Source organism: Narcine bancroftii, chromosome 1, assembly GCF_036971445.1.
Source record: "Narcine bancroftii isolate sNarBan1 chromosome 1, sNarBan1.hap1, whole genome shotgun sequence".
NCBI lineage: Eukaryota > Metazoa > Chordata > Chondrichthyes > Torpediniformes > Narcinidae > Narcine > Narcine bancroftii.
In genome coordinates this window covers 218,582,349-218,603,900 of record NC_091469.1, presented here as the reverse complement: position 1 = coordinate 218,603,900, position 21,552 = coordinate 218,582,349, and the positions used below count along the sequence as shown (strand labels likewise).

At 43.8% G+C, this 21,552-nt stretch overlaps 1 protein-coding gene across 1 annotated transcript in view; it reads right to left on the bottom strand.

Annotated features, from left to right (window-relative positions):
- adgrv1 (adhesion G protein-coupled receptor V1) overlaps positions 1-21,552 on the bottom strand; it is a 537,083-nt gene that overhangs the window by 171,493 nt on the left and 344,038 nt on the right. Inside the window, exon 84 of the mRNA XM_069918000.1 lies at positions 21,311-21,411. Within this exon, the coding sequence (XP_069774101.1) occupies positions 21,311-21,411 (101 nt within the window). The remainder of the gene's footprint in view (positions 1-21,310; positions 21,412-21,552) is intronic.

Sequence of the window (21,552 nt, the reverse complement as noted above, 5' to 3'; positions counted from 1 at the left end):
AATAACGATCACCGTCAGCATAATAACGATAACTGTCAGCATAATAACCATCACCATCAGCATAATAACCATCACCATCAGCATAATAACCATCACCGTAAGCATAATACAGACCACCGTCAGCATAATACAGACCACCGTCAGCATAATAACCATCACCGTCAGCATAATAACCATCACCGTCAGCATAATAACCATCACCGTCAGCATAATAACCATCACCGTCAGCATAATACAGACCACCGTCAGCATAATAACCATCACCGTCAGCATAATAACTATCACCGTCAGCATAATAACGATCACCGTCAGGATAATAACGATCACCGTCAGCACAATAATGATCACCGTCAGCATAATAACCATCACCGTCAGGATAATAACGATCACCGTCAGCATAATAACAATCACCGTCAGCATAATAACGAACACCGTCAGCATAATAACCATCACCGTCAGCATAATAACCACCACCGTCAGCATAATAACCACCACCGTCAGCATAATAACCATCAATGTCATCATAATAACCATCACCGTCAGCATAATAACCATCACCGTGAGCATAATAACGATCACCGTCAGCATAATAACGTTCACCGTCAGCATAATAACCATCACCGTCAGCATAATAACCATCACCGTCAGCATAATAACCATCACCGTCAGCATAATAACGATCACCGTCAGTATAATAACGATCACCGTAACCATAATAACTATCACCGTCAGCATAATAACCATCACCGTAAGCATAATAACCATAACCGTCAGCATAATAACCATCACCGTCAGCATAATAACGATCACCGTCAGCATAATTACCATCATCGTCAGCATAATAACCATCACCGTCAGCATAATAACCATCACCGTCAGCATAATACAGACCACCGTCAGCATAATAACCATCACCATCAGCATAATAACGATCACCGTCAGCATAATAACTATCACCGTCAGCATAATAACCATCACCGTAAGCATAATAACCATAACCGTCAGCATAATAACCATCACCGTCAGCGTCATAACGATTACCGTCAGCATCATAACGATCACCGTCAGCATAATTACCATCACCGTCAGCATAATAACCATCACCGTCAGCATAATAACCATCACCGTCAGCATAATACAGACCACCGTCAGCATAATAACCATCACCGTCAGCATAATAACCATCACCGTCAGCATAATAACGATCACCGTCAAGATAATAACGATCACCGTCAGCATAATAACCATCACCGTCAGTATAATAACGATCACCGTCAGCATAATAACCATCCCCGTCAGCATAATAACCATCACCGTCAGCATAATAACCATCACCGTCAGCATAATAACCATCACCGTCAGCATAATAACCATCACCGTCAGCATAATAACCATCACCATCAGCATAATAACGAACACCGTCAGCATAATAACCATCACCGTCAGCATAATAACCACCACCGTCAGCATAATAACCATCAATGTCATCATAATAACCATCACCGTCAGCATAATAACCATCACGGTCAGCATAATAACCATCACCGTCAGCATAATAACATTCACCGTCAGCATAATAACCATCACCGTCAGCATAATAACCATCACCGTCAGCAAAATAACGATCACCGTCAGGATAATAACGATCACCGTCAGCATAATAACCATCACCGTCAGCATAATAACCATCACCGTCAGGATAATAATGATCACCGTCAGCATAATAACGATTACCGTCAGCATAATAACCATCACCGTCAGCATAATAACCATCACCGTCAGCATAATAACCATCACCGTCAGCATAATAACCATCACCGTCAGCATAATAACGATCACCGTCGGCATAATAACGATCACCGTCGGCATAATAACGATCACCGTCAGCATAATAACGATCACCGTCAGCATAATAACGATCACCGTCAGCATAATAACTATCACCGTCAGCATAATAACCATCACCGTAAGCATAATAACCATAACCGTCAGCATAATAACCATCACCGTCAGCATAATAACGATTACCGTCAGCATCATAACGATCACCGTCAGCATAATAACCATAACCGTCAGCATAAAAACGATCACCGTCAGCATAATAACCATCACCGTAAGCATAATAACCATAACCGTCAGCATAATAACCATCACCGTCAGCATAATAACGATTACCGTCAGCATCATAACGATCACCGTCAGCATAATAACCATCACAGTCAGCATAATACAGACCACCGTCAGCATAATAACCATCACCATCAGCATAATAACGATCACCGTCAGCATAATAACTATCACCGTCAGCATAATAACCATCACCGTAAGCATAATAACCATAATCGTCAGCATAATAACCATCACCGTCAGCATCATAACGATTATCGTCAGCATCATAACGATCACCGTCAGCATAATTACCATCACCGTCAGCATAATAACCATCACCGTCAGCATAATAACCATCACCGTCAGCATAATACAGACCACCGTCAGCATAATAACCATCACCATCAGCATAATAACTATCACCGTCAGCATAATAACGATCATCATCAGGATAATAACGATCACCGTCAGCATAATAATGATCACCGTCAGCATAATAACCATCAAAGTAAGCATAATAACCATCACCGTCAGCATAATAACCATCACCGTCAGCATAATAACCATCACCGTCAGCATAATAACCATCACCGTCAGCATAATAACCATCACAGTCAGGATAATAACGATCACCGTCAGCATAATAACGATCACCGTCAGCATAATAACGATCACCGTCAGGATAATAACGATCACCGTCAGCATAATAACCATCACTCTCAGCATAATAACCATCACCGTCAGCATAATAACCATCACCGTCAGCATAATAACCATCACCGTCAGCATAATACAGACCACCGTCAGCATAATAACCATCACCGTCAGGATAATAACGATCACCGTCAGCATAATAACCATCACCGTCAGCATAATAACGAACACCATCAGCATAATAACCATCACCGTCAGCATAATAACCATCACCGTCAGCATAATAACCACCACCGTCAGCATAATAACCATCAATGTCATCATAATAACCATCACCGTCAGCATAATAACCATCACCGTCAGCATAATAACGATCACCGTCAGCATAATAACCATCACCGTCAGCATAATAACGATCACCGTCAGCATAATAACGATCACCGTCAGGAGAATAACGATCACCGTCAGTATAATAACCATCACCGTCAGCATAATAACCATCACCGTCAGCATAATAACCATCACCGTCAGCATAATAACCATCAATGTCATCATAATAACGATCACCGTCAGGATAATAACGATCACCGTCAGGATAATAACGATCACCGTCAGGATAATAACCATCACCGTCAGCATAATAACGATCACCGTCAGGATAATAACGATCACCGTCAGGATAATAACGATCACCGTCAGCATAATAACCATCACCGTCAGCATAATAACGATCACCGTCAGGATAATAACGATCACCGTCAGGATAATAACGATCACCGTCAGCATAATAACGACCACCGTCAGCATAATAACGATCACCGTCAGCATAATAACCATCACCGTCAGCATAATAACCATCACCGTCAGCATAATAACCATCACCGTCAGCATAATAACCATCACCGTCAGCATAATAACCATCACCGTCAGCATAATAACCATCACCGTCAGCATAATAACCATAACCGTCAGCATAAAAACGATCACCGTCAGCATAATAACCATCACCGTCAGCATAATAACCATCACCGTCAGCATAATAAACATCAACGTCAGCATAATAACCATCACCGTCAGCATAATAACGACCACCGTCAGGATAATAACGACCACCGTCAGGATAATAACGACCACCGTCAGCATAATAACCATCACCGTCAGCATAATAATCATCACCGTCATCATAATACAGACCACTGTTAGCATAATACAGACCACCGTCGGCATAATACAGACCACCGTCAGCATAATAACCATCACCGTCAGCATAATAACCATCACCGTAAGCATAATAACCATCACCGTCAGCATAATAACCATCACCGTCAGCATAATAACCATCACCGTCAGCATAATAACCCTCACCGTCAGCATAATAACCATCACAGTCAGGATAATAACGATCACCGTCAGCATAATAACGATCACCGTCAGCATAATAACGATCACCGTCAGGATAATAACGATCACCGTCAGCATAATAACCATCACCGTCAGCATAATAACCATCACCGTCAGCATAATAACCATCACCGTCAGCATAATAACCATCACCGTCAGCATAATACAGACCACCGTCAGCATAATAACCATCACCGTCAGGATAATAACGATCACCGTCAGCATAATAACCATCACCGTCAGCATAATAACGAACACCATCAGCATAATAACCATCACCGTCAGCATAATAACCATCACCGTCAGCATAATAACCACCACCGTCAGCATAATAACCATCAATGTCATCATAATAACCATCACCGTCAGCATAATAACCATCACCGTCAGCATAATAACGATCACCGTCAGCATAATAACCATCACCGTCAGCATAATAACGATCACCGTCAGCATAATAACGATCACCGTCAGGAGAATAACGATCACCGTCAGTATAATAACCATCACCGTCAGCATAATAACCATCACCGTCAGCATAATAACCATCACCGTCAGCATAATAACCATCAATGTCATCATAATAACGATCACCGTCAGCATAATAACCATCACCGTCAGCATAATAACGATCACCGTCAGGATAATAACGATCACCGTCAGGATAATAACGATCACCGTCAGCATAATAACCATCACCGTCAGCATAATAACGATCACCGTCAGGATAATAACGATCACCGTCAGGATAATAACGATCACCGTCAGCATAATAACGACCACCGTCAGCATAATAACGATCACCGTCAGCATAATAACCATCACCGTCAGCATAATAACCATCACCGTCAGCATAATAACCATCACCGTCAGCATAATAACCATCACCGTCAGCATAATAACCATCACCGTCAGCATAATAACCATCACCGTCAGCATAATAACCATCACCGTCAGCATAAAAACGATCACCGTCATCATAATAACCATCACCGTCAGCATAATAACCATCACCGTCAGCATAATAAACATCAACGTCAGCATAATAACCATCACCGTCAGCATAATAACGACCACCGTCAGGATAATAACGACCACCGTCAGGATAATAACGACCACCGTCAGCATAATAACCATCACCGTCAGCATAATAATCATCACCGTCATCATAATACAGACCACTGTTAGCATAATACAGACCACCGTCGGCATAATACAGACCACCGTCAGCATAATAACCATCACCGTCAGCATAATAACCATCACCGTCAGCATAATAACGATCACCGTCAGGAAATAACGATCACCGTCAGCATAATAACGATCTTCGTCTGGATAATAACGATCACCGTCAGCATAATAACGATAACTGTCAGCATAATAACCATCACCATCAGCATAATAACCATCACCATCAGCATAATAACCATCACCATCAGCATAATAACCATCACCGTAAGCATAATACAGACCACCGTCAGCATAATACAGACCACCGTCAGCATAATAACCATCACCGTCAGCATAATAACCATCACCGTCAGCATAATAACCATCACCGTCAGCATAATAACCATCACCGTCAGCATAATAACCATCACCGTCAGCATAATAACGAACATCGTCAGGATAATAACCATCACCGTCAGCATAATAACGAACATCGTCAGGATAATAACCATCACCATCAGCATAATAACCATCACCGTCAGCATAATAACCATCACCGTCAGCATAATAACGATCACCGTCGTCATAATAACCATCACCGTCAGCATAATAACCATCACCGTCAACATAATAACGATCACCGTCAGCATGATAACCATCTTCTTCTTTCTTTGGCTTGGCTTCGCGGACGAAGATTTATGGAGGGGGTAAAAAGTCCACGTCAGCTGCAGGCTCGTTTGTGGCTGACAAGTCCGATGCGGGACAGGCAGACACGATTGCAGCGGTTGCAAGGGAAAATTGGTTGGTTGGGGTTGGGTGTTGGGTTTTTCCTCCTTTGCCTTTTGTCAGTGAGGTGGGCTCTGCGGTCTTCTTCAAAGGAGGTTGCTGCCCGCCAAACTGTGAGGCGCCAAGATGCACGGTTTGAGGCGTTATCAGCCCACTGGCGGTGGTCAATGTGGCAGGCACCAAGAGATTTCTTTAGGCAGTCCTTGTACCTTTTCTTTGGTGCACCTCTGTCACGGTGGCCAGTGGAGAGCTCGCCATATAACACTATCTTGGGAAGGCGATGGTCCTCCATTCTGGAGACGTGACCCATCCAGTGCAGCTGGATCTTCAGCAGCGTGGACTCGATGCTGTCGACCTCTGCCATCTCGAGTACTTCGACGTTAGGGGTGTAAGCGCTCCAATGGATGTTGAGGATGGAGCGGAGACAACGCTGGTGGAAGCGTTCTAGGAGCCGTAGGTGGTGCCGGTAGAGGACCCATGATTCGGAGCCGAACAGGAGTGTGGGTATGACAACGGCTCTGTATACGCTTATCTTTGTGAGGTTTTTCAGTTGGTTGTTTTTCCAGACTCTTTTGTGTAGTCTTCCAAAGGCGCTATTTGCCTTGGCGAGTCTGTTGTCTATCTCATTGTCGATCCTTGCATCTGATGAAATGGTGCAGCCGAGATAGGTAAACTGGTTGACCGTTTTGAGTTTTGTGTGCCCGATGGAGATGTGGGGGGGCTGGTAGTCATGGTGGGGAGCTGGCTGATGGAGGACCTCAGTTTTCTTCAGGCTGACTTCCAGGCCAAACATTTTGGCAGTTTCCGCAAAGCAGGACGTCAAGCGCTGAAGAGCTGACTCTGAATGGGCAACTAAAGCGGCATCATCTGCAAAGAGTAGTTCACGGACAAGTTTCTCTTGTGTCTTGGTGTGAGCTTGCAGGCGCCTCAGATTGAAGAGACTGCCATCCGTGCGGTACCGGATGTAAACAGCGTCTTCATTGTTGGGGTCTTTCATGGCTTGGTTCATCATCATGCTGAAGAAGATTCAAAAGAGGGTTGGTGCGAGAACACAGCCTTGCTTCACGCCATTGTTAATGGAGAAGGGTTCAGAGAGCTCATTGCTGTATCTGACCCGACCTTGTTGGTTTTCGTGCAGTTGGATAATCATGTTGAGGAACTTTGGGGGACATCCGATGCGCTCTAGTATTTGCCAAAGCCCTTTCCTGCTCACGGTGTCGAAGGCTTTGGTGAGGTCAACAAAGGTGATGTAGAGTCCTTTGTTTTGTTTTCTGCACTTTTCTTGGAGCTGTCTGAGGGCAAAGACCATGTCAGTGGTTCCTCTGTTTGCGCGAAAGCCGCACTGTGATTCTGGGAGAATATTCTCGGCGACACTAGGTATTATTCTATTTAGTAGAATCCTAGCGAAGATTTTGCCTGCAATGGAGAGCAACGTGATTCCCCTGTAGTTTGAGCAGTCTGATTTCTCGCCTTTGTTTTTGTACAGGGTGATGATGGTGGCATCACGAAGATCCTGAGGCAGTTTACCTTGGTCCCAACAAAGCTTGAAACACTCATGCAGTTTGGCATGCAGAGTTTTGCCGCCAGCCTTCCAGACCTCTGGGGGGATTCCATCCATACCTGCTGCTTTGCCACTTTTCAGTTGTTCGATTGCCTTATATGTCTCATCCAGGGTGGGAACCTCATCCAGCTCTAGCCTTAGGGGCTGTTGAGGGAGCTGGAGCAGGGCGGAATCTTGGACTGAGCGGTTGGCACTGAAAAGAGATTGGAAGTGTTCTGACCATCGGTTGAGGATGGAGATCTTGTCGCTGAGGATGACTTTGCCGTCTGAGCTGCGCAGCGGGCTTTGGACTTGGGGTGAGGGGCCGTACACAGCCTTTAGAGCCTCGTAGAAACCCCTGAAGTCGCCAATGTCCGCGCTGAGCTGGGTTCGTTTGGCGAGGCTAGTCCGCCACTCATTTTGGATCTCCCGGAGTTTGCGCTGAAGATGGCTGCATGCGCGACGGAAGGCTTGTTTCTTCTCTGGACAGGACGGCTTTGTAAGGTGAGCCTGGTGGGCAGCTCGCTTCTTTGCCAGCAGCTCCTGGATTTCCTGGCTGTTTTCGTCAAACCAGTCCTTGTTTTTCCTGGAGGAGAAGCCCAGTACCTCTTCAGTGGATTGCAGTATGGTAGTCTTCAACTGATCCCAGAGGGTTTCAGGGGACGTGTCCGTGAGGCGGGTTGCAACGTCGAGCTTTGCTTTGAGGTTTGCCTGGAAGTTTCCTCTCGCTTCGTCTGACTGCAGGTTTCCAACATTGAACCTCTTTCTGGGGGCTTTATTGTTCCTGGGCTTTGGATTGAAGTGAAGGTTGAGCTTGCAGCGAACCAGCCGGTGGTCAGTGTGGCATTCCGCGCTAGGCATGACCCTGGTGTGGAGCACATCTTGTTTGTCACTTTCTCGCACCAGGATGTAGTCCAGGAGGTGCCAGTGTTTGGATCGGGGATGCATCCAGGTGGTCTTAAGGCTGTCCCTCTGCTGAAAAAGGGTGTTTGTAACGACAAGTCGCTGTTCTGCGCAGAGCTCCAACAGGAGGCGCCCATTGTCGTTGCACTTGCCGACGCCATGCTTGCCCAGGATTCCTGGCCAGGTTTCTGAGTCTTTGCCGACACGAGCGTTGAAGTCGCCCAGGATGACAACCTTGTCGGCTGTAGGGGTACGTTGGATGAGGTTGCGCAGGTCGGTGTAGAACTTGTTCTTTTCTGCTGGTTCCGCCTGGAGGGTTGGAGCATAGACACTGATGAGGATGATGCGATGCTTGTTTTGAAGGGGGAGTCGCATGGACATGATTCGGTCCGAGAGGCCTGTCGGAAGGTTTTCGAGTTTGGAGGCAATGAAGCTCTTGACCATGAAGCCTACACCAGATAGGCGTCGTTCATCCGAAGGCTTGCCAGGCCAGTAGAGTGTGTAGCCTGCGCCGCGTTCTTGGAGGCTGCCTACATCTGCCAGGCGGACTTCACTGAAAGCGGCTATGTCGATGTCAAGTCTGAGGAGTTCATGTGCAATGAGGGCAGACCGACGTTCAGGTCGGTGGCTGTCAGCCTTGTCTAGCATGGTTCTGATGTTCCAGCATGCTAGCTTGAGTTTGTGAGCATCTTTTGAGGGGGAGGATGTGGAGGGGGAGGACGTGGAGGGGGAGGACGTGGACCTGTCCTCGGGCTGGCGCAAAGGAGCTTTTAGGTGGAGTGCAGTGCGCGCAGTACTGGCCCCACCCTTTACACCCATGGTTCGTGTGCCGTAGCCAAGCAAGCTGGGACGTGGCAGCGAGGTCCTTGGGTCGTAGGTTTTATATCGGAGTGGCCTTCTCCTATGCAGGTTTCTTACCCGGGCTGGAGGGGCCTGCCTCCCCTCCTAGGTCGGTCCATACTGCCCGGACCGGGGCAGATAATAACCATCACCGTCAGCATAAAAACCATCACCGTCAGCATAAAAACCATCACCGTCAGCATAATACAGACCACCGTCAGCATAATACAGACCACCGTCAGCATAATACAGACCACCGTCAGCATAATACAGACCACCGTCAGCATAATACAGACCACCGTCAGCATAATAACCATCACCGTCAGCATAATAACCATCACCGTCAGCATAATAACCATCACCGTCAGCATAATAACCATCACCGTCAGCATAATAACCATCACCGTCAGCATAATAAACATCACAGTCAGCATAATAACCATCACCGTCAGCATAATAACGATCACCATCGGCATAATAACGATCACCGTCGGCATAATAACGATCACCGTCAGCATAATAACGATCACCGTCAGCATAATAACGATCACCGTCAGCATAATAACTATCACCGTCAGCATAATAACCATCACCGTAAGCATAATAACCATAACCGTCAGCATAATAACCATCACCGTCAGCATAATAACGATTACCGTCAGCATCATAACGATCACCGTCAGCATAATTACCATCACCGTCAGCATAATAACCATCACAGTCAGCATAATACAGAACACCGTCAGCATAATAACCATCACCATCAGCATAATAACGATCACCGTCAGCATAATAACTATCACCGTCAGCATAATAACCATCACCGTAAGCATAATAACCATAACCGTCAGCATAATAACCATCACCGTCAGCATCATAACGATTACCGTCAGCATCATAACGATCACCGTCAGCATAATAACCATCACCGTCAGCATAATAACCATCACCGTCAGCATAATAACCATCACCGTCAGCATAATAACCATCACCGTCAGCATAATAACCATCACCGTCAGCATAATAACCATCACCGTCAGGATAATAACGATCACCGTCAGCATAATAAAGATCACCGTCAGCATAATAACGATCACCGTCAGCATAATAACTATCACCGTCAGCATAATAACCATCACCGTCAGCATAATAACCATCACCGTCAGCATAATAAACATAACCGTCAGCATAATAACCATCACCGTCAGCATAATAACGATTACCGTCAGCATCATAACGATCACCGTCAGCATAATTACCATCACCGTCAGCATAATAACCATCACCGTCAGCATAATAACCATCACCGTCAGCATAATACAGACCACCATCAGCATAATAACCATCACCGTCAGCATAATAACTATCACCGTCAGCATAATAACGATCACCGTCAGGATAATAACGATCACCGTCAGCATAATAACGATCACCGTCAGCATAATAACCATCACCGTCAGCATAATAACCATCACCGTCAGCATAATACAGACCACCGTCAGCATAATAACCATCACCGTCAGCATAATAACGATCACCGTCAGCATAATAACGATCACCGTCAGGAGAATAACGATCACCGTCAGTATAATAACCATCACCGTCAGCATAATAACCATCACCGTCAGCATAATAACCATCACCGTCAGCATAATAACCATCAATGTCATCATAATAACGATCACCGTCAGCATAATAACCATCACCGTCAGCATAATAACGATCACCGTCAGGATAATAACGATCACCGTCAGGATAATAACGATCACCGTCAGCATAATAACGACCACCGTCAGCATAATAACGATCACCGTCAGCATAATAACCATCACCGTCAGCATAATAACCATCACCGTCAGCATAATAACCATCACCGTCAGCATAATAACCATCACCGTCAGCATAATAACCATCACCGTCAGCATAATAACCATCACCGTCAGCATAATAACCATAACCGTCAGCATAAAAACGATCACCGTCAGCATAATAACCATCACCGTCAGCATAATAACCATCACCGTCAGCATAATAAACATCAACGTCAGCATAATAACCATCACCGTCAGCATAATAACGACCACCGTCAGGATAATAACGACCACCGTCAGGATAATAACGACCACCGTCAGCATAATAACCATCACCGTCAGCATAATAATCATCACCGTCATCATAATACAGACCACTGTTAGCATAATACAGACCACCGTCGGCATAATACAGACCACCGTCAGCATAATAACCATCACCGTCAGCATAATAACCATCACCGTCAGCATAATAACGATCACCGTCAGGAAATAACGATCACCGTCAGCATAATAACGATCTTCGTCTGGATAATAACGATCACCGTCAGCATAATAACGATAACTGTCAGCATAATAACCATCACCATCAGCATAATAACCATCACCATCAGCATAATAACCATCACCGTAAGCATAATACAGACCACCGTCAGCATAATACAGACCACCGTCAGCATAATAACCATCACCGTCAGCATAATAACCATCACCGTCAGCATAATAACCATCACCGTCAGCATAATAACCATCACCGTCAGCATAATACAGACCACCGTCAGCATAATAACCATCACCGTCAGCATAATAACTATCACCGTCAGCATAATAACGATCACCGTCAGGATAATAACGATCACCGTCAGCACAATAATGATCACCGTCAGCATAATAACCATCACCGTCAGGATAATAACGATCACCGTCAGCATAATAACAATCACCGTCAGCATAATAACGAACACCGTCAGCATAATAACCATCACCGTCAGCATAATAACCACCACCGTCAGCATAATAACCACCACCGTCAGCATAATAACCATCAATGTCATCATAATAACCATCACCGTCAGCATAATAACCATCACCGTGAGCATAATAACGATCACCGTCAGCATAATAACGTTCACCGTCAGCATAATAACCATCACCGTCAGCATAATAACCATCACCGTCAGCATAATAACCATCACCGTCAGCATAATAACGATCACCGTCAGTATAATAACGATCACCGTAACCATAATAACTATCACCGTCAGCATAATAACCATCACCGTAAGCATAATAACCATAACCGTCAGCATAATAACCATCACCGTCAGCATAATAACGATCACCGTCAGCATAATTACCATCATCGTCAGCATAATAACCATCACCGTCAGCATAATAACCATCACCGTCAGCATAATACAGACCACCGTCAGCATAATAACCATCACCATCAGCATAATAACGATCACCGTCAGCATAATAACTATCACCGTCAGCATAATAACCATCACCGTAAGCATAATAACCATAACCGTCAGCATAATAACCATCACCGTCAGCGTCATAACGATTACCGTCAGCATCATAACGATCACCGTCAGCATAATTACCATCACCGTCAGCATAATAACCATCACCGTCAGCATAATAACCATCACCGTCAGCATAATACAGACCACCGTCAGCATAATAACCATCACCGTCAGCATAATAACCATCACCGTCAGCATAATAACGATCACCGTCAAGATAATAACGATCACCGTCAGCATAATAACCATCACCGTCAGTATAATAACGATCACCGTCAGCATAATAACCATCCCCGTCAGCATAATAACCATCACCGTCAGCATAATAACCATCACCGTCAGCATAATAACCATCACCGTCAGCATAATAACCATCACCGTCAGCATAATAACCATCACCATCAGCATAATAACGAACACCGTCAGCATAATAACCATCACCGTCAGCATAATAACCACCACCGTCAGCATAATAACCATCAATGTCATCATAATAACCATCACCGTCAGCATAATAACCATCACGGTCAGCATAATAACCATCACCGTCAGCATAATAACATTCACCGTCAGCATAATAACCATCACCGTCAGCATAATAACCATCACCGTCAGCAAAATAACGATCACCGTCAGGATAATAACGATCACCGTCAGCATAATAACCATCACCGTCAGCATAATAACCATCACCGTCAGGATAATAATGATCACCGTCAGCATAATAACGATTACCGTCAGCATAATAACCATCACCGTCAGCATAATAACCATCACCGTCAGCATAATAACCATCACCGTCAGCATAATAACCATCACCGTCAGCATAATAACGATCACCGTCGGCATAATAACGATCACCGTCGGCATAATAACGATCACCGTCAGCATAATAACGATCACCGTCAGCATAATAACGATCACCGTCAGCATAATAACTATCACCGTCAGCATAATAACCATCACCGTAAGCATAATAACCATAACCGTCAGCATAATAACCATCACCGTCAGCATAATAACGATTACCGTCAGCATCATAACGATCACCGTCAGCATAATAACCATAACCGTCAGCATAAAAACGATCACCGTCAGCATAATAACCATCACCGTAAGCATAATAACCATAACCGTCAGCATAATAACCATCACCGTCAGCATAATAACGATTACCGTCAGCATCATAACGATCACCGTCAGCATAATAACCATCACAGTCAGCATAATACAGACCACCGTCAGCATAATAACCATCACCATCAGCATAATAACGATCACCGTCAGCATAATAACTATCACCGTCAGCATAATAACCATCACCGTAAGCATAATAACCATAATCGTCAGCATAATAACCATCACCGTCAGCATCATAACGATTATCGTCAGCATCATAACGATCACCGTCAGCATAATTACCATCACCGTCAGCATAATAACCATCACCGTCAGCATAATAACCATCACCGTCAGCATAATACAGACCACCGTCAGCATAATAACCATCACCATCAGCATAATAACTATCACCGTCAGCATAATAACGATCATCATCAGGATAATAACGATCACCGTCAGCATAATAATGATCACCGTCAGCATAATAACCATCAAAGTAAGCATAATAACCATCACCGTCAGCATAATAACCATCACCGTCAGCATAATAACCATCACCGTCAGCATAATAACCATCACCGTCAGCATAATAACCATCACAGTCAGGATAATAACGATCACCGTCAGCATAATAACGATCACCGTCAGCATAATAACGATCACCGTCAGGATAATAACGATCACCGTCAGCATAATAACCATCACTCTCAGCATAATAACCATCACCGTCAGCATAATAACCATCACCGTCAGCATAATAACCATCACCGTCAGCATAATACAGACCACCGTCAGCATAATAACCATCACCGTCAGGATAATAACGATCACCGTCAGCATAATAACCATCACCGTCAGCATAATAACGAACACCATCAGCATAATAACCATCACCGTCAGCATAATAACCATCACCGTCAGCATAATAACCACCACCGTCAGCATAATAACCATCAATGTCATCATAATAACCATCACCGTCAGCATAATAACCATCACCGTCAGCATAATAACGATCACCGTCAGCATAATAACCATCACCGTCAGCATAATAACGATCACCGTCAGCATAATAACGATCACCGTCAGGAGAATAACGATCACCGTCAGTATAATAACCATCACCGTCAGCATAATAACCATCACCGTCAGCATAATAACCATCACCGTCAGCATAATAACCATCAATGTCATCATAATAACGATCACCGTCAGGATAATAACGATCACCGTCAGGATAATAACGATCACCGTCAGGATAATAACCATCACCGTCAGCATAATAACGATCACCGTCAGGATAATAACGATCACCGTCAGGATAATAACGATCACCGTCAGCATAATAACCATCACCGTCAGCATAATAACGATCACCGTCAGGATAATAACGATCACCGTCAGGATAATAACGATCACCGTCAGCATAATAACGACCACCGTCAGCATAATAACGATCACCGTCAGCATAATAACCATCACCGTCAGCATAATAACCATCACCGTCAGCATAATAACCATCACCGTCAGCATAATAACCATCACCGTCAGCATAATAACCATCACCGTCAGCATAATAACCATCACCGTCAGCATAATAACCATAACCGTCAGCATAAAAACGATCACCGTCAGCATAATAACCATCACCGTCAGCATAATAACCATCACCGTCAGCATAATAAACATCAACGTCAGCATAATAACCATCACCGTCAGCATAATAACGACCACCGTCAGGATAATAACGACCACCGTCAGGATAATAACGACCACCGTCAGCATAATAACCATCACCGTCAGCATAATAATCATCACCGTCATCATAATACAGACCACTGTTAGCATAATACAGACCACCGTCGGCATAATACAGACCACCGTCAGCATAATAACCATCACCGTCAGCATAATAACCATCACCGTAAGCATAATAACCATCACCGTCAGCATAATAACCATCACCGTCAGCATAATAACCATCACCGTCAGCATAATAACCCTCACCGTCAGCATAATAACCATCACAGTCAGGATAATAACGATCACCGTCAGCATAATAACGATCACCGTCAGCATAATAACGATCACCGTCAGGATAATAACGATCACCGTCAGCATAATAACCATCACCGTCAGCATAATAACCATCACCGTCAGCATAATAACCATCACCGTCAGCATAATAACCATCACCGTCAGCATAATACAGACCACCGTCAGCATAATAACCATCACCGTCAGGATAATAACGATCACCGTCAGCATAATAACCATCACCGTCAGCATAATAACGAACACCATCAGCATAATAACCATCACCGTCAGCATAATAACCATCACCGTCAGCATAATAACCACCACCGTCAGCATAATAACCATCAATGTCATCATAATAACCATCACCGTCAGCATAATAACCATCACCGTCAGCATAATAACGATCACCGTCAGCATAATAACCATCACCGTCAGCATAATAACGATCACCGTCAGCATAATAACGATCACCGTCAGGAGAATAACGATCACCGTCAGTATAATAACCATCACCGTCAGCATAATAACCATCACCGTCAGCATAATAACCATCACCGTCAGCATAATAACCATCAATGTCATCATAATAACGATCACCGTCAGCATAATAACCATCACCGTCAGCATAATAACGATCACCGTCAGGATAATAACGATCACCGTCAGGATAATAACGATCACCGTCAGCATAATAACCATCACCGTCAGCATAATAACGATCACCGTCAGGATAATAACGATCACCGTCAGGATAATAACGATCACCGTCAGCATAATAACGACCACCGTCAGCATAATAACGATCACCGTCAGCATAATAACCATCACCGTCAGCATAATAACCATCACCGTCAGCATAATAACCATCACCGTCAGCATAATAACCATCACCGTCAGCATAATAACCATCACCGTCAGCATAATAACCATCACCGTCAGCATAATAACCATAACCGTCAGCATAAAAACGATCACCGTCATCATAATAACCATCACCGTCAGCATAATAACCATCACCGTCAGCATAATAAACATCAACGTCAGCATAATAACCATCACCGTCAGCATAATAACGACCACCGTCAGGATAATAACGACCACCGTCAGGATAATAACGACCACCGTCAGCATAATAACCATCACCGTCAGCATAATAATCATCACCGTCATCATAATACAGACCACTGTTAGCATAATACAGACCACCGTCGGCATAATACAGACCACCGTCAGCATAATAACCATCACCGTCAGCATAATAACCATCACCGTCAGCATAATAACGATCACCGTCAGGAAATAACGATCACCGTCAGCATAATAACGATCTTCGTCTGGATAATAACGATCACCGTCAGCATAATAACGATAACTGTCAGCATAATAACCATCACCATCAGCATAATAACCATCACCATCAGCATAATAACCATCACCATCAGCATAATAACCATCACCGTAAGCATAATACAGACCACCGTCAGCATAATACAGACCACCGTCAGCATAATAACCATCACCGTCAGCATAATAACCATCACCGTCAGCATAATAACCATCACCGTCAGCATAATAACCATCACCGTCAGCATAATAACCATCACCGTCAGCATAATACAGACCACCGTCAGCATAATAACCATCACCGTCAGCATAATAACTATCACCGTCAGCATAATAACGATCACCGTCAGGATAATAACGATCACCGTCAGCATAATAACCATCACCGTCAGCATAATAACCATCACCGTCAGGATAATAACGATCACCGTCAGCACAATAATGATCACCGTCAGCATAATAACCATCACCGTCAGGATAATAACGATCACCGTCAGCATAATAACAATCACCGTCAGCATAATAACGAACACCGTCAGCATAATAACAATCACCGTCAGCATAATAACCACCACCGTCAGCATAATAACCACCACCGTCAGCATAATAACCATCAATGTCATCATAATAACCATCACCGTCAGCATAATAACCATCACTGTGAGCATAATAACGATCACCGTCAGCATAATAACGTTCACCGTCAGCATAATAACCATCACCGTCAGCATAATAACCATCACCGTCAGCATAATAACCATCACCGTCAGCATAATAACGATCACCGTCAGTATAATAACGATCACCGTAACCATAATAACGATCACCGTCAGCATAATAACTATCACCGTCAGCATAATAACCATCACCGTAAGCATAATAACCATAACCGTCAGCATAATAACCATCACCGTCAGCATAATAACGATCACCGTCAGCATAATTACCATCATCGTCAGCATAATAACCATCACCGTCAGCATAATAACCATCACCGTCAGCATAATACAGACCACCGTCAGCATAATAACCATCACCATCAGCATAATAACGATCACCGTCAGCATAATAACTATCACCGTCAGCATAATAACCATCACCGTAAGCATAATAACCATAACCGTCAGCATAATAACCATCACCGTCAGCGTCATAACGATCACCGTCAGCGTCATAACGATCACCGTCAGCATAATTACCATCACCGTCAGCATAATAACCATCACCGTCAGCATAATAACCATCACCGTCAGCATAATACAGACCACCGTCAGCATAATAACCATCACCGTCAGCATAATAACCATCACCGTCAGCATAATAACGATCACCGTCAAGATAATAACGATCACCGTCAGCATAATAACCATCACCGTCAGTATAATAACGATCACCGTCAGCATAATAACCATCACCGTCAGCATAATAACCATCACCGTCAGCATAATAACCATCACCGTCAGCATAATAACCATCACCGTCAGCATAATAACCATCACCGTCAGCATAATAACCATCACCGTCAGCATAATAACGAACACCGTCAGCATAATAACCATCACCGTCAGCATAATAACCACCACCGTCAGCATAATAACCATCAATGTCATCATAATAACCATCACCGTCAGCATAATAACCATCACGGTCAGCATAATAACCATCACCGTCAGCATAATAACATTCACCGTCAGCATAATAACCATCACCGTCAGCATAATAACCATCACCGTCAGCAAAATAACGATCACCGTCAGGATAATAACGATCACCGTCAGCATAATAACCATCACCGTCAGCATAATAACCATCACCGTCAGGATAATAATGATCACCGTCAGCATAATAACGATTACCGTCAGCATAATAACCATCACCGTCAGCATAATAACCATCACCGTCAGCATAATAACCATCACAGTCAGCATAATAACCATCACCGTCAGCATAATAACGATCACCGTCGGCATAATAACGATCACCGTCGGCATAATAACGATCACCGTCAGCATAATAACGATCACCGTCAGCATAATAACGATCACCGTCTGCATAATAACGATCACCGTCAGCATAATAACCATCACCGTAAGCATAATAACCATAACCGTCAGCATAATAACCATCACCGTCAGCATAATAACGATTACCGTCAGCATCATAACGATCACCGTCAGCATAATAACCATCACAGTCAGCATAATACAGACCACCGTCAGCATAATAACCATCACCATCAGCATAATAACGATCACCGTCAGCATAATAACTATCACCGTCAGCATAATAACCATCACCGTAAGCATAATAACCATAATCGTCAGCATAATAACCATCACCGTCAGCATCATAACGATTATCGTCAGCATCATAACGATCACCGTCAGCATAATTACCATCACCGTCAGCATAATAACCATCACCGTCAGCATAATAACCATCACCGTCAGCATAATACAGACCACCGTCAGCATAATAACCATCACCATCAGCATAATAACGATCACCGTCGGCATAATAACGATCACCGTCAACATAATAACGATCACCGTCAGCATAATATCGATCACCGTCAGCATAATAACCATCACCGTCAGCATAATAACCATCACCGTCAGCATAATACAGACCACCGTCATCATAATACAGACCACCGTCAGCATAATACAGAGCACCGTCAGCATAATAACCATCACCGTCAGCATCATAACCATCACCGTCAGCATAATAACCATCACCGTCAGCATAATAACCATCACCGTCAGCATAATAACGATCATCGTCAGGATAATAACGATCACCGTCAGCATAATAACGATCACCGTCAGCATAATAACCATCACCGTCAGCATAATAACCATCACCGTCAGCATAATAACCATCACCATCAGCATAATACAGACCACCGTCAGCATAATAACCATCACCGTCAGCATAAGAATGATCACTGTCAGGATAATAACGATCACCGTCAGCATACTAACCATCACCGTCAGCATAATAACGATCACTGTCAGGATAATAACGATCACCGTCAGCATAATAACGATCACCGTCAGCATAATACCGATCACCGTCAGCATAATAACCATCACCGTCAGCAAATTAACGATCACCGTCAGCATAATAATGATCATTGTCAGGATAATAACGATCACCGTCAGCATAATAACCTTCACCGTCAGCATAATAACGATCACCATCAGCATAACAACCATCACCGTCAGCATAATACAGACCACCGTCAGCATAATAACCATCACCGTCAGCATAATAACGATCACCGTCAGCATAATAACGATCACCGTCAGCATAATAACGATCACCGTCAGGATAATAACGATCACCGTCAGCATAATAACGATCACCGTCAGCATTATAACGATCACCGTCAGCATAATAACGATCACCGTCAGCATAATAACGATCACCGTCAGCATAATAACTATCACCGTCAGCATAATAACGATCACCGTCAGCATAATAACGATCACCGTCAGCATAATAACCATCACCGTCAACATAATAACCATCACCGTCAACATAATAACCATCACCGTCTGCATAATAACGATCACCGTCAGCATAATAACGATCACCGTCAGCATAATAACCATCACCGTCAACATAATAACCATCACCGTCAACATAATAACCATCACCGTCAGCATAATAACGATCACCGTCAGCATAATAACGATCACCATCAGCATAATAACGATCACCATCAGCATAATAACCATCACCGTCAGCATAATAACCATCACCGTCAGCATAATAACCATCACCGTCAGCATAATAACCATCACCGTCAGCATAATAACATCATTACATCGTCATTAATAATAGTCATAATTGTCATGACCATCATCAATGTAATGCAAGATACTTGAATGAACACATCCAAGAACAGGACGAACATACATCCTGATTTTTTTTCCCCCGCTGAAGTCTCATTTACTGGTATTCAAAAACAGCCATTAATGAAATGGCCAGTCTGTTTAAAAATAAGACACATTGTCACATTTTGTAATTAGTACACTTCTGAAAACTGTTACCTGAGTTGCTAAGCAGGCAACCATCATGTGCATGAGGAGTTTGGCCGCAAACATGGAGAATCGTGAACAGAGCAAATGAGACAAAATGGCCAGAAAAAGAGCTGTGGGCACAGAACAGAGATGATGTCAGAGGAATATTATACAGACTTTGAACACATCACTGCTGGCTGCAACCAACAACTAATATTTTAAATACAAGAATGGTCTTAAAATTCACCAGCCAAAAGTATTTTGCTCATGGT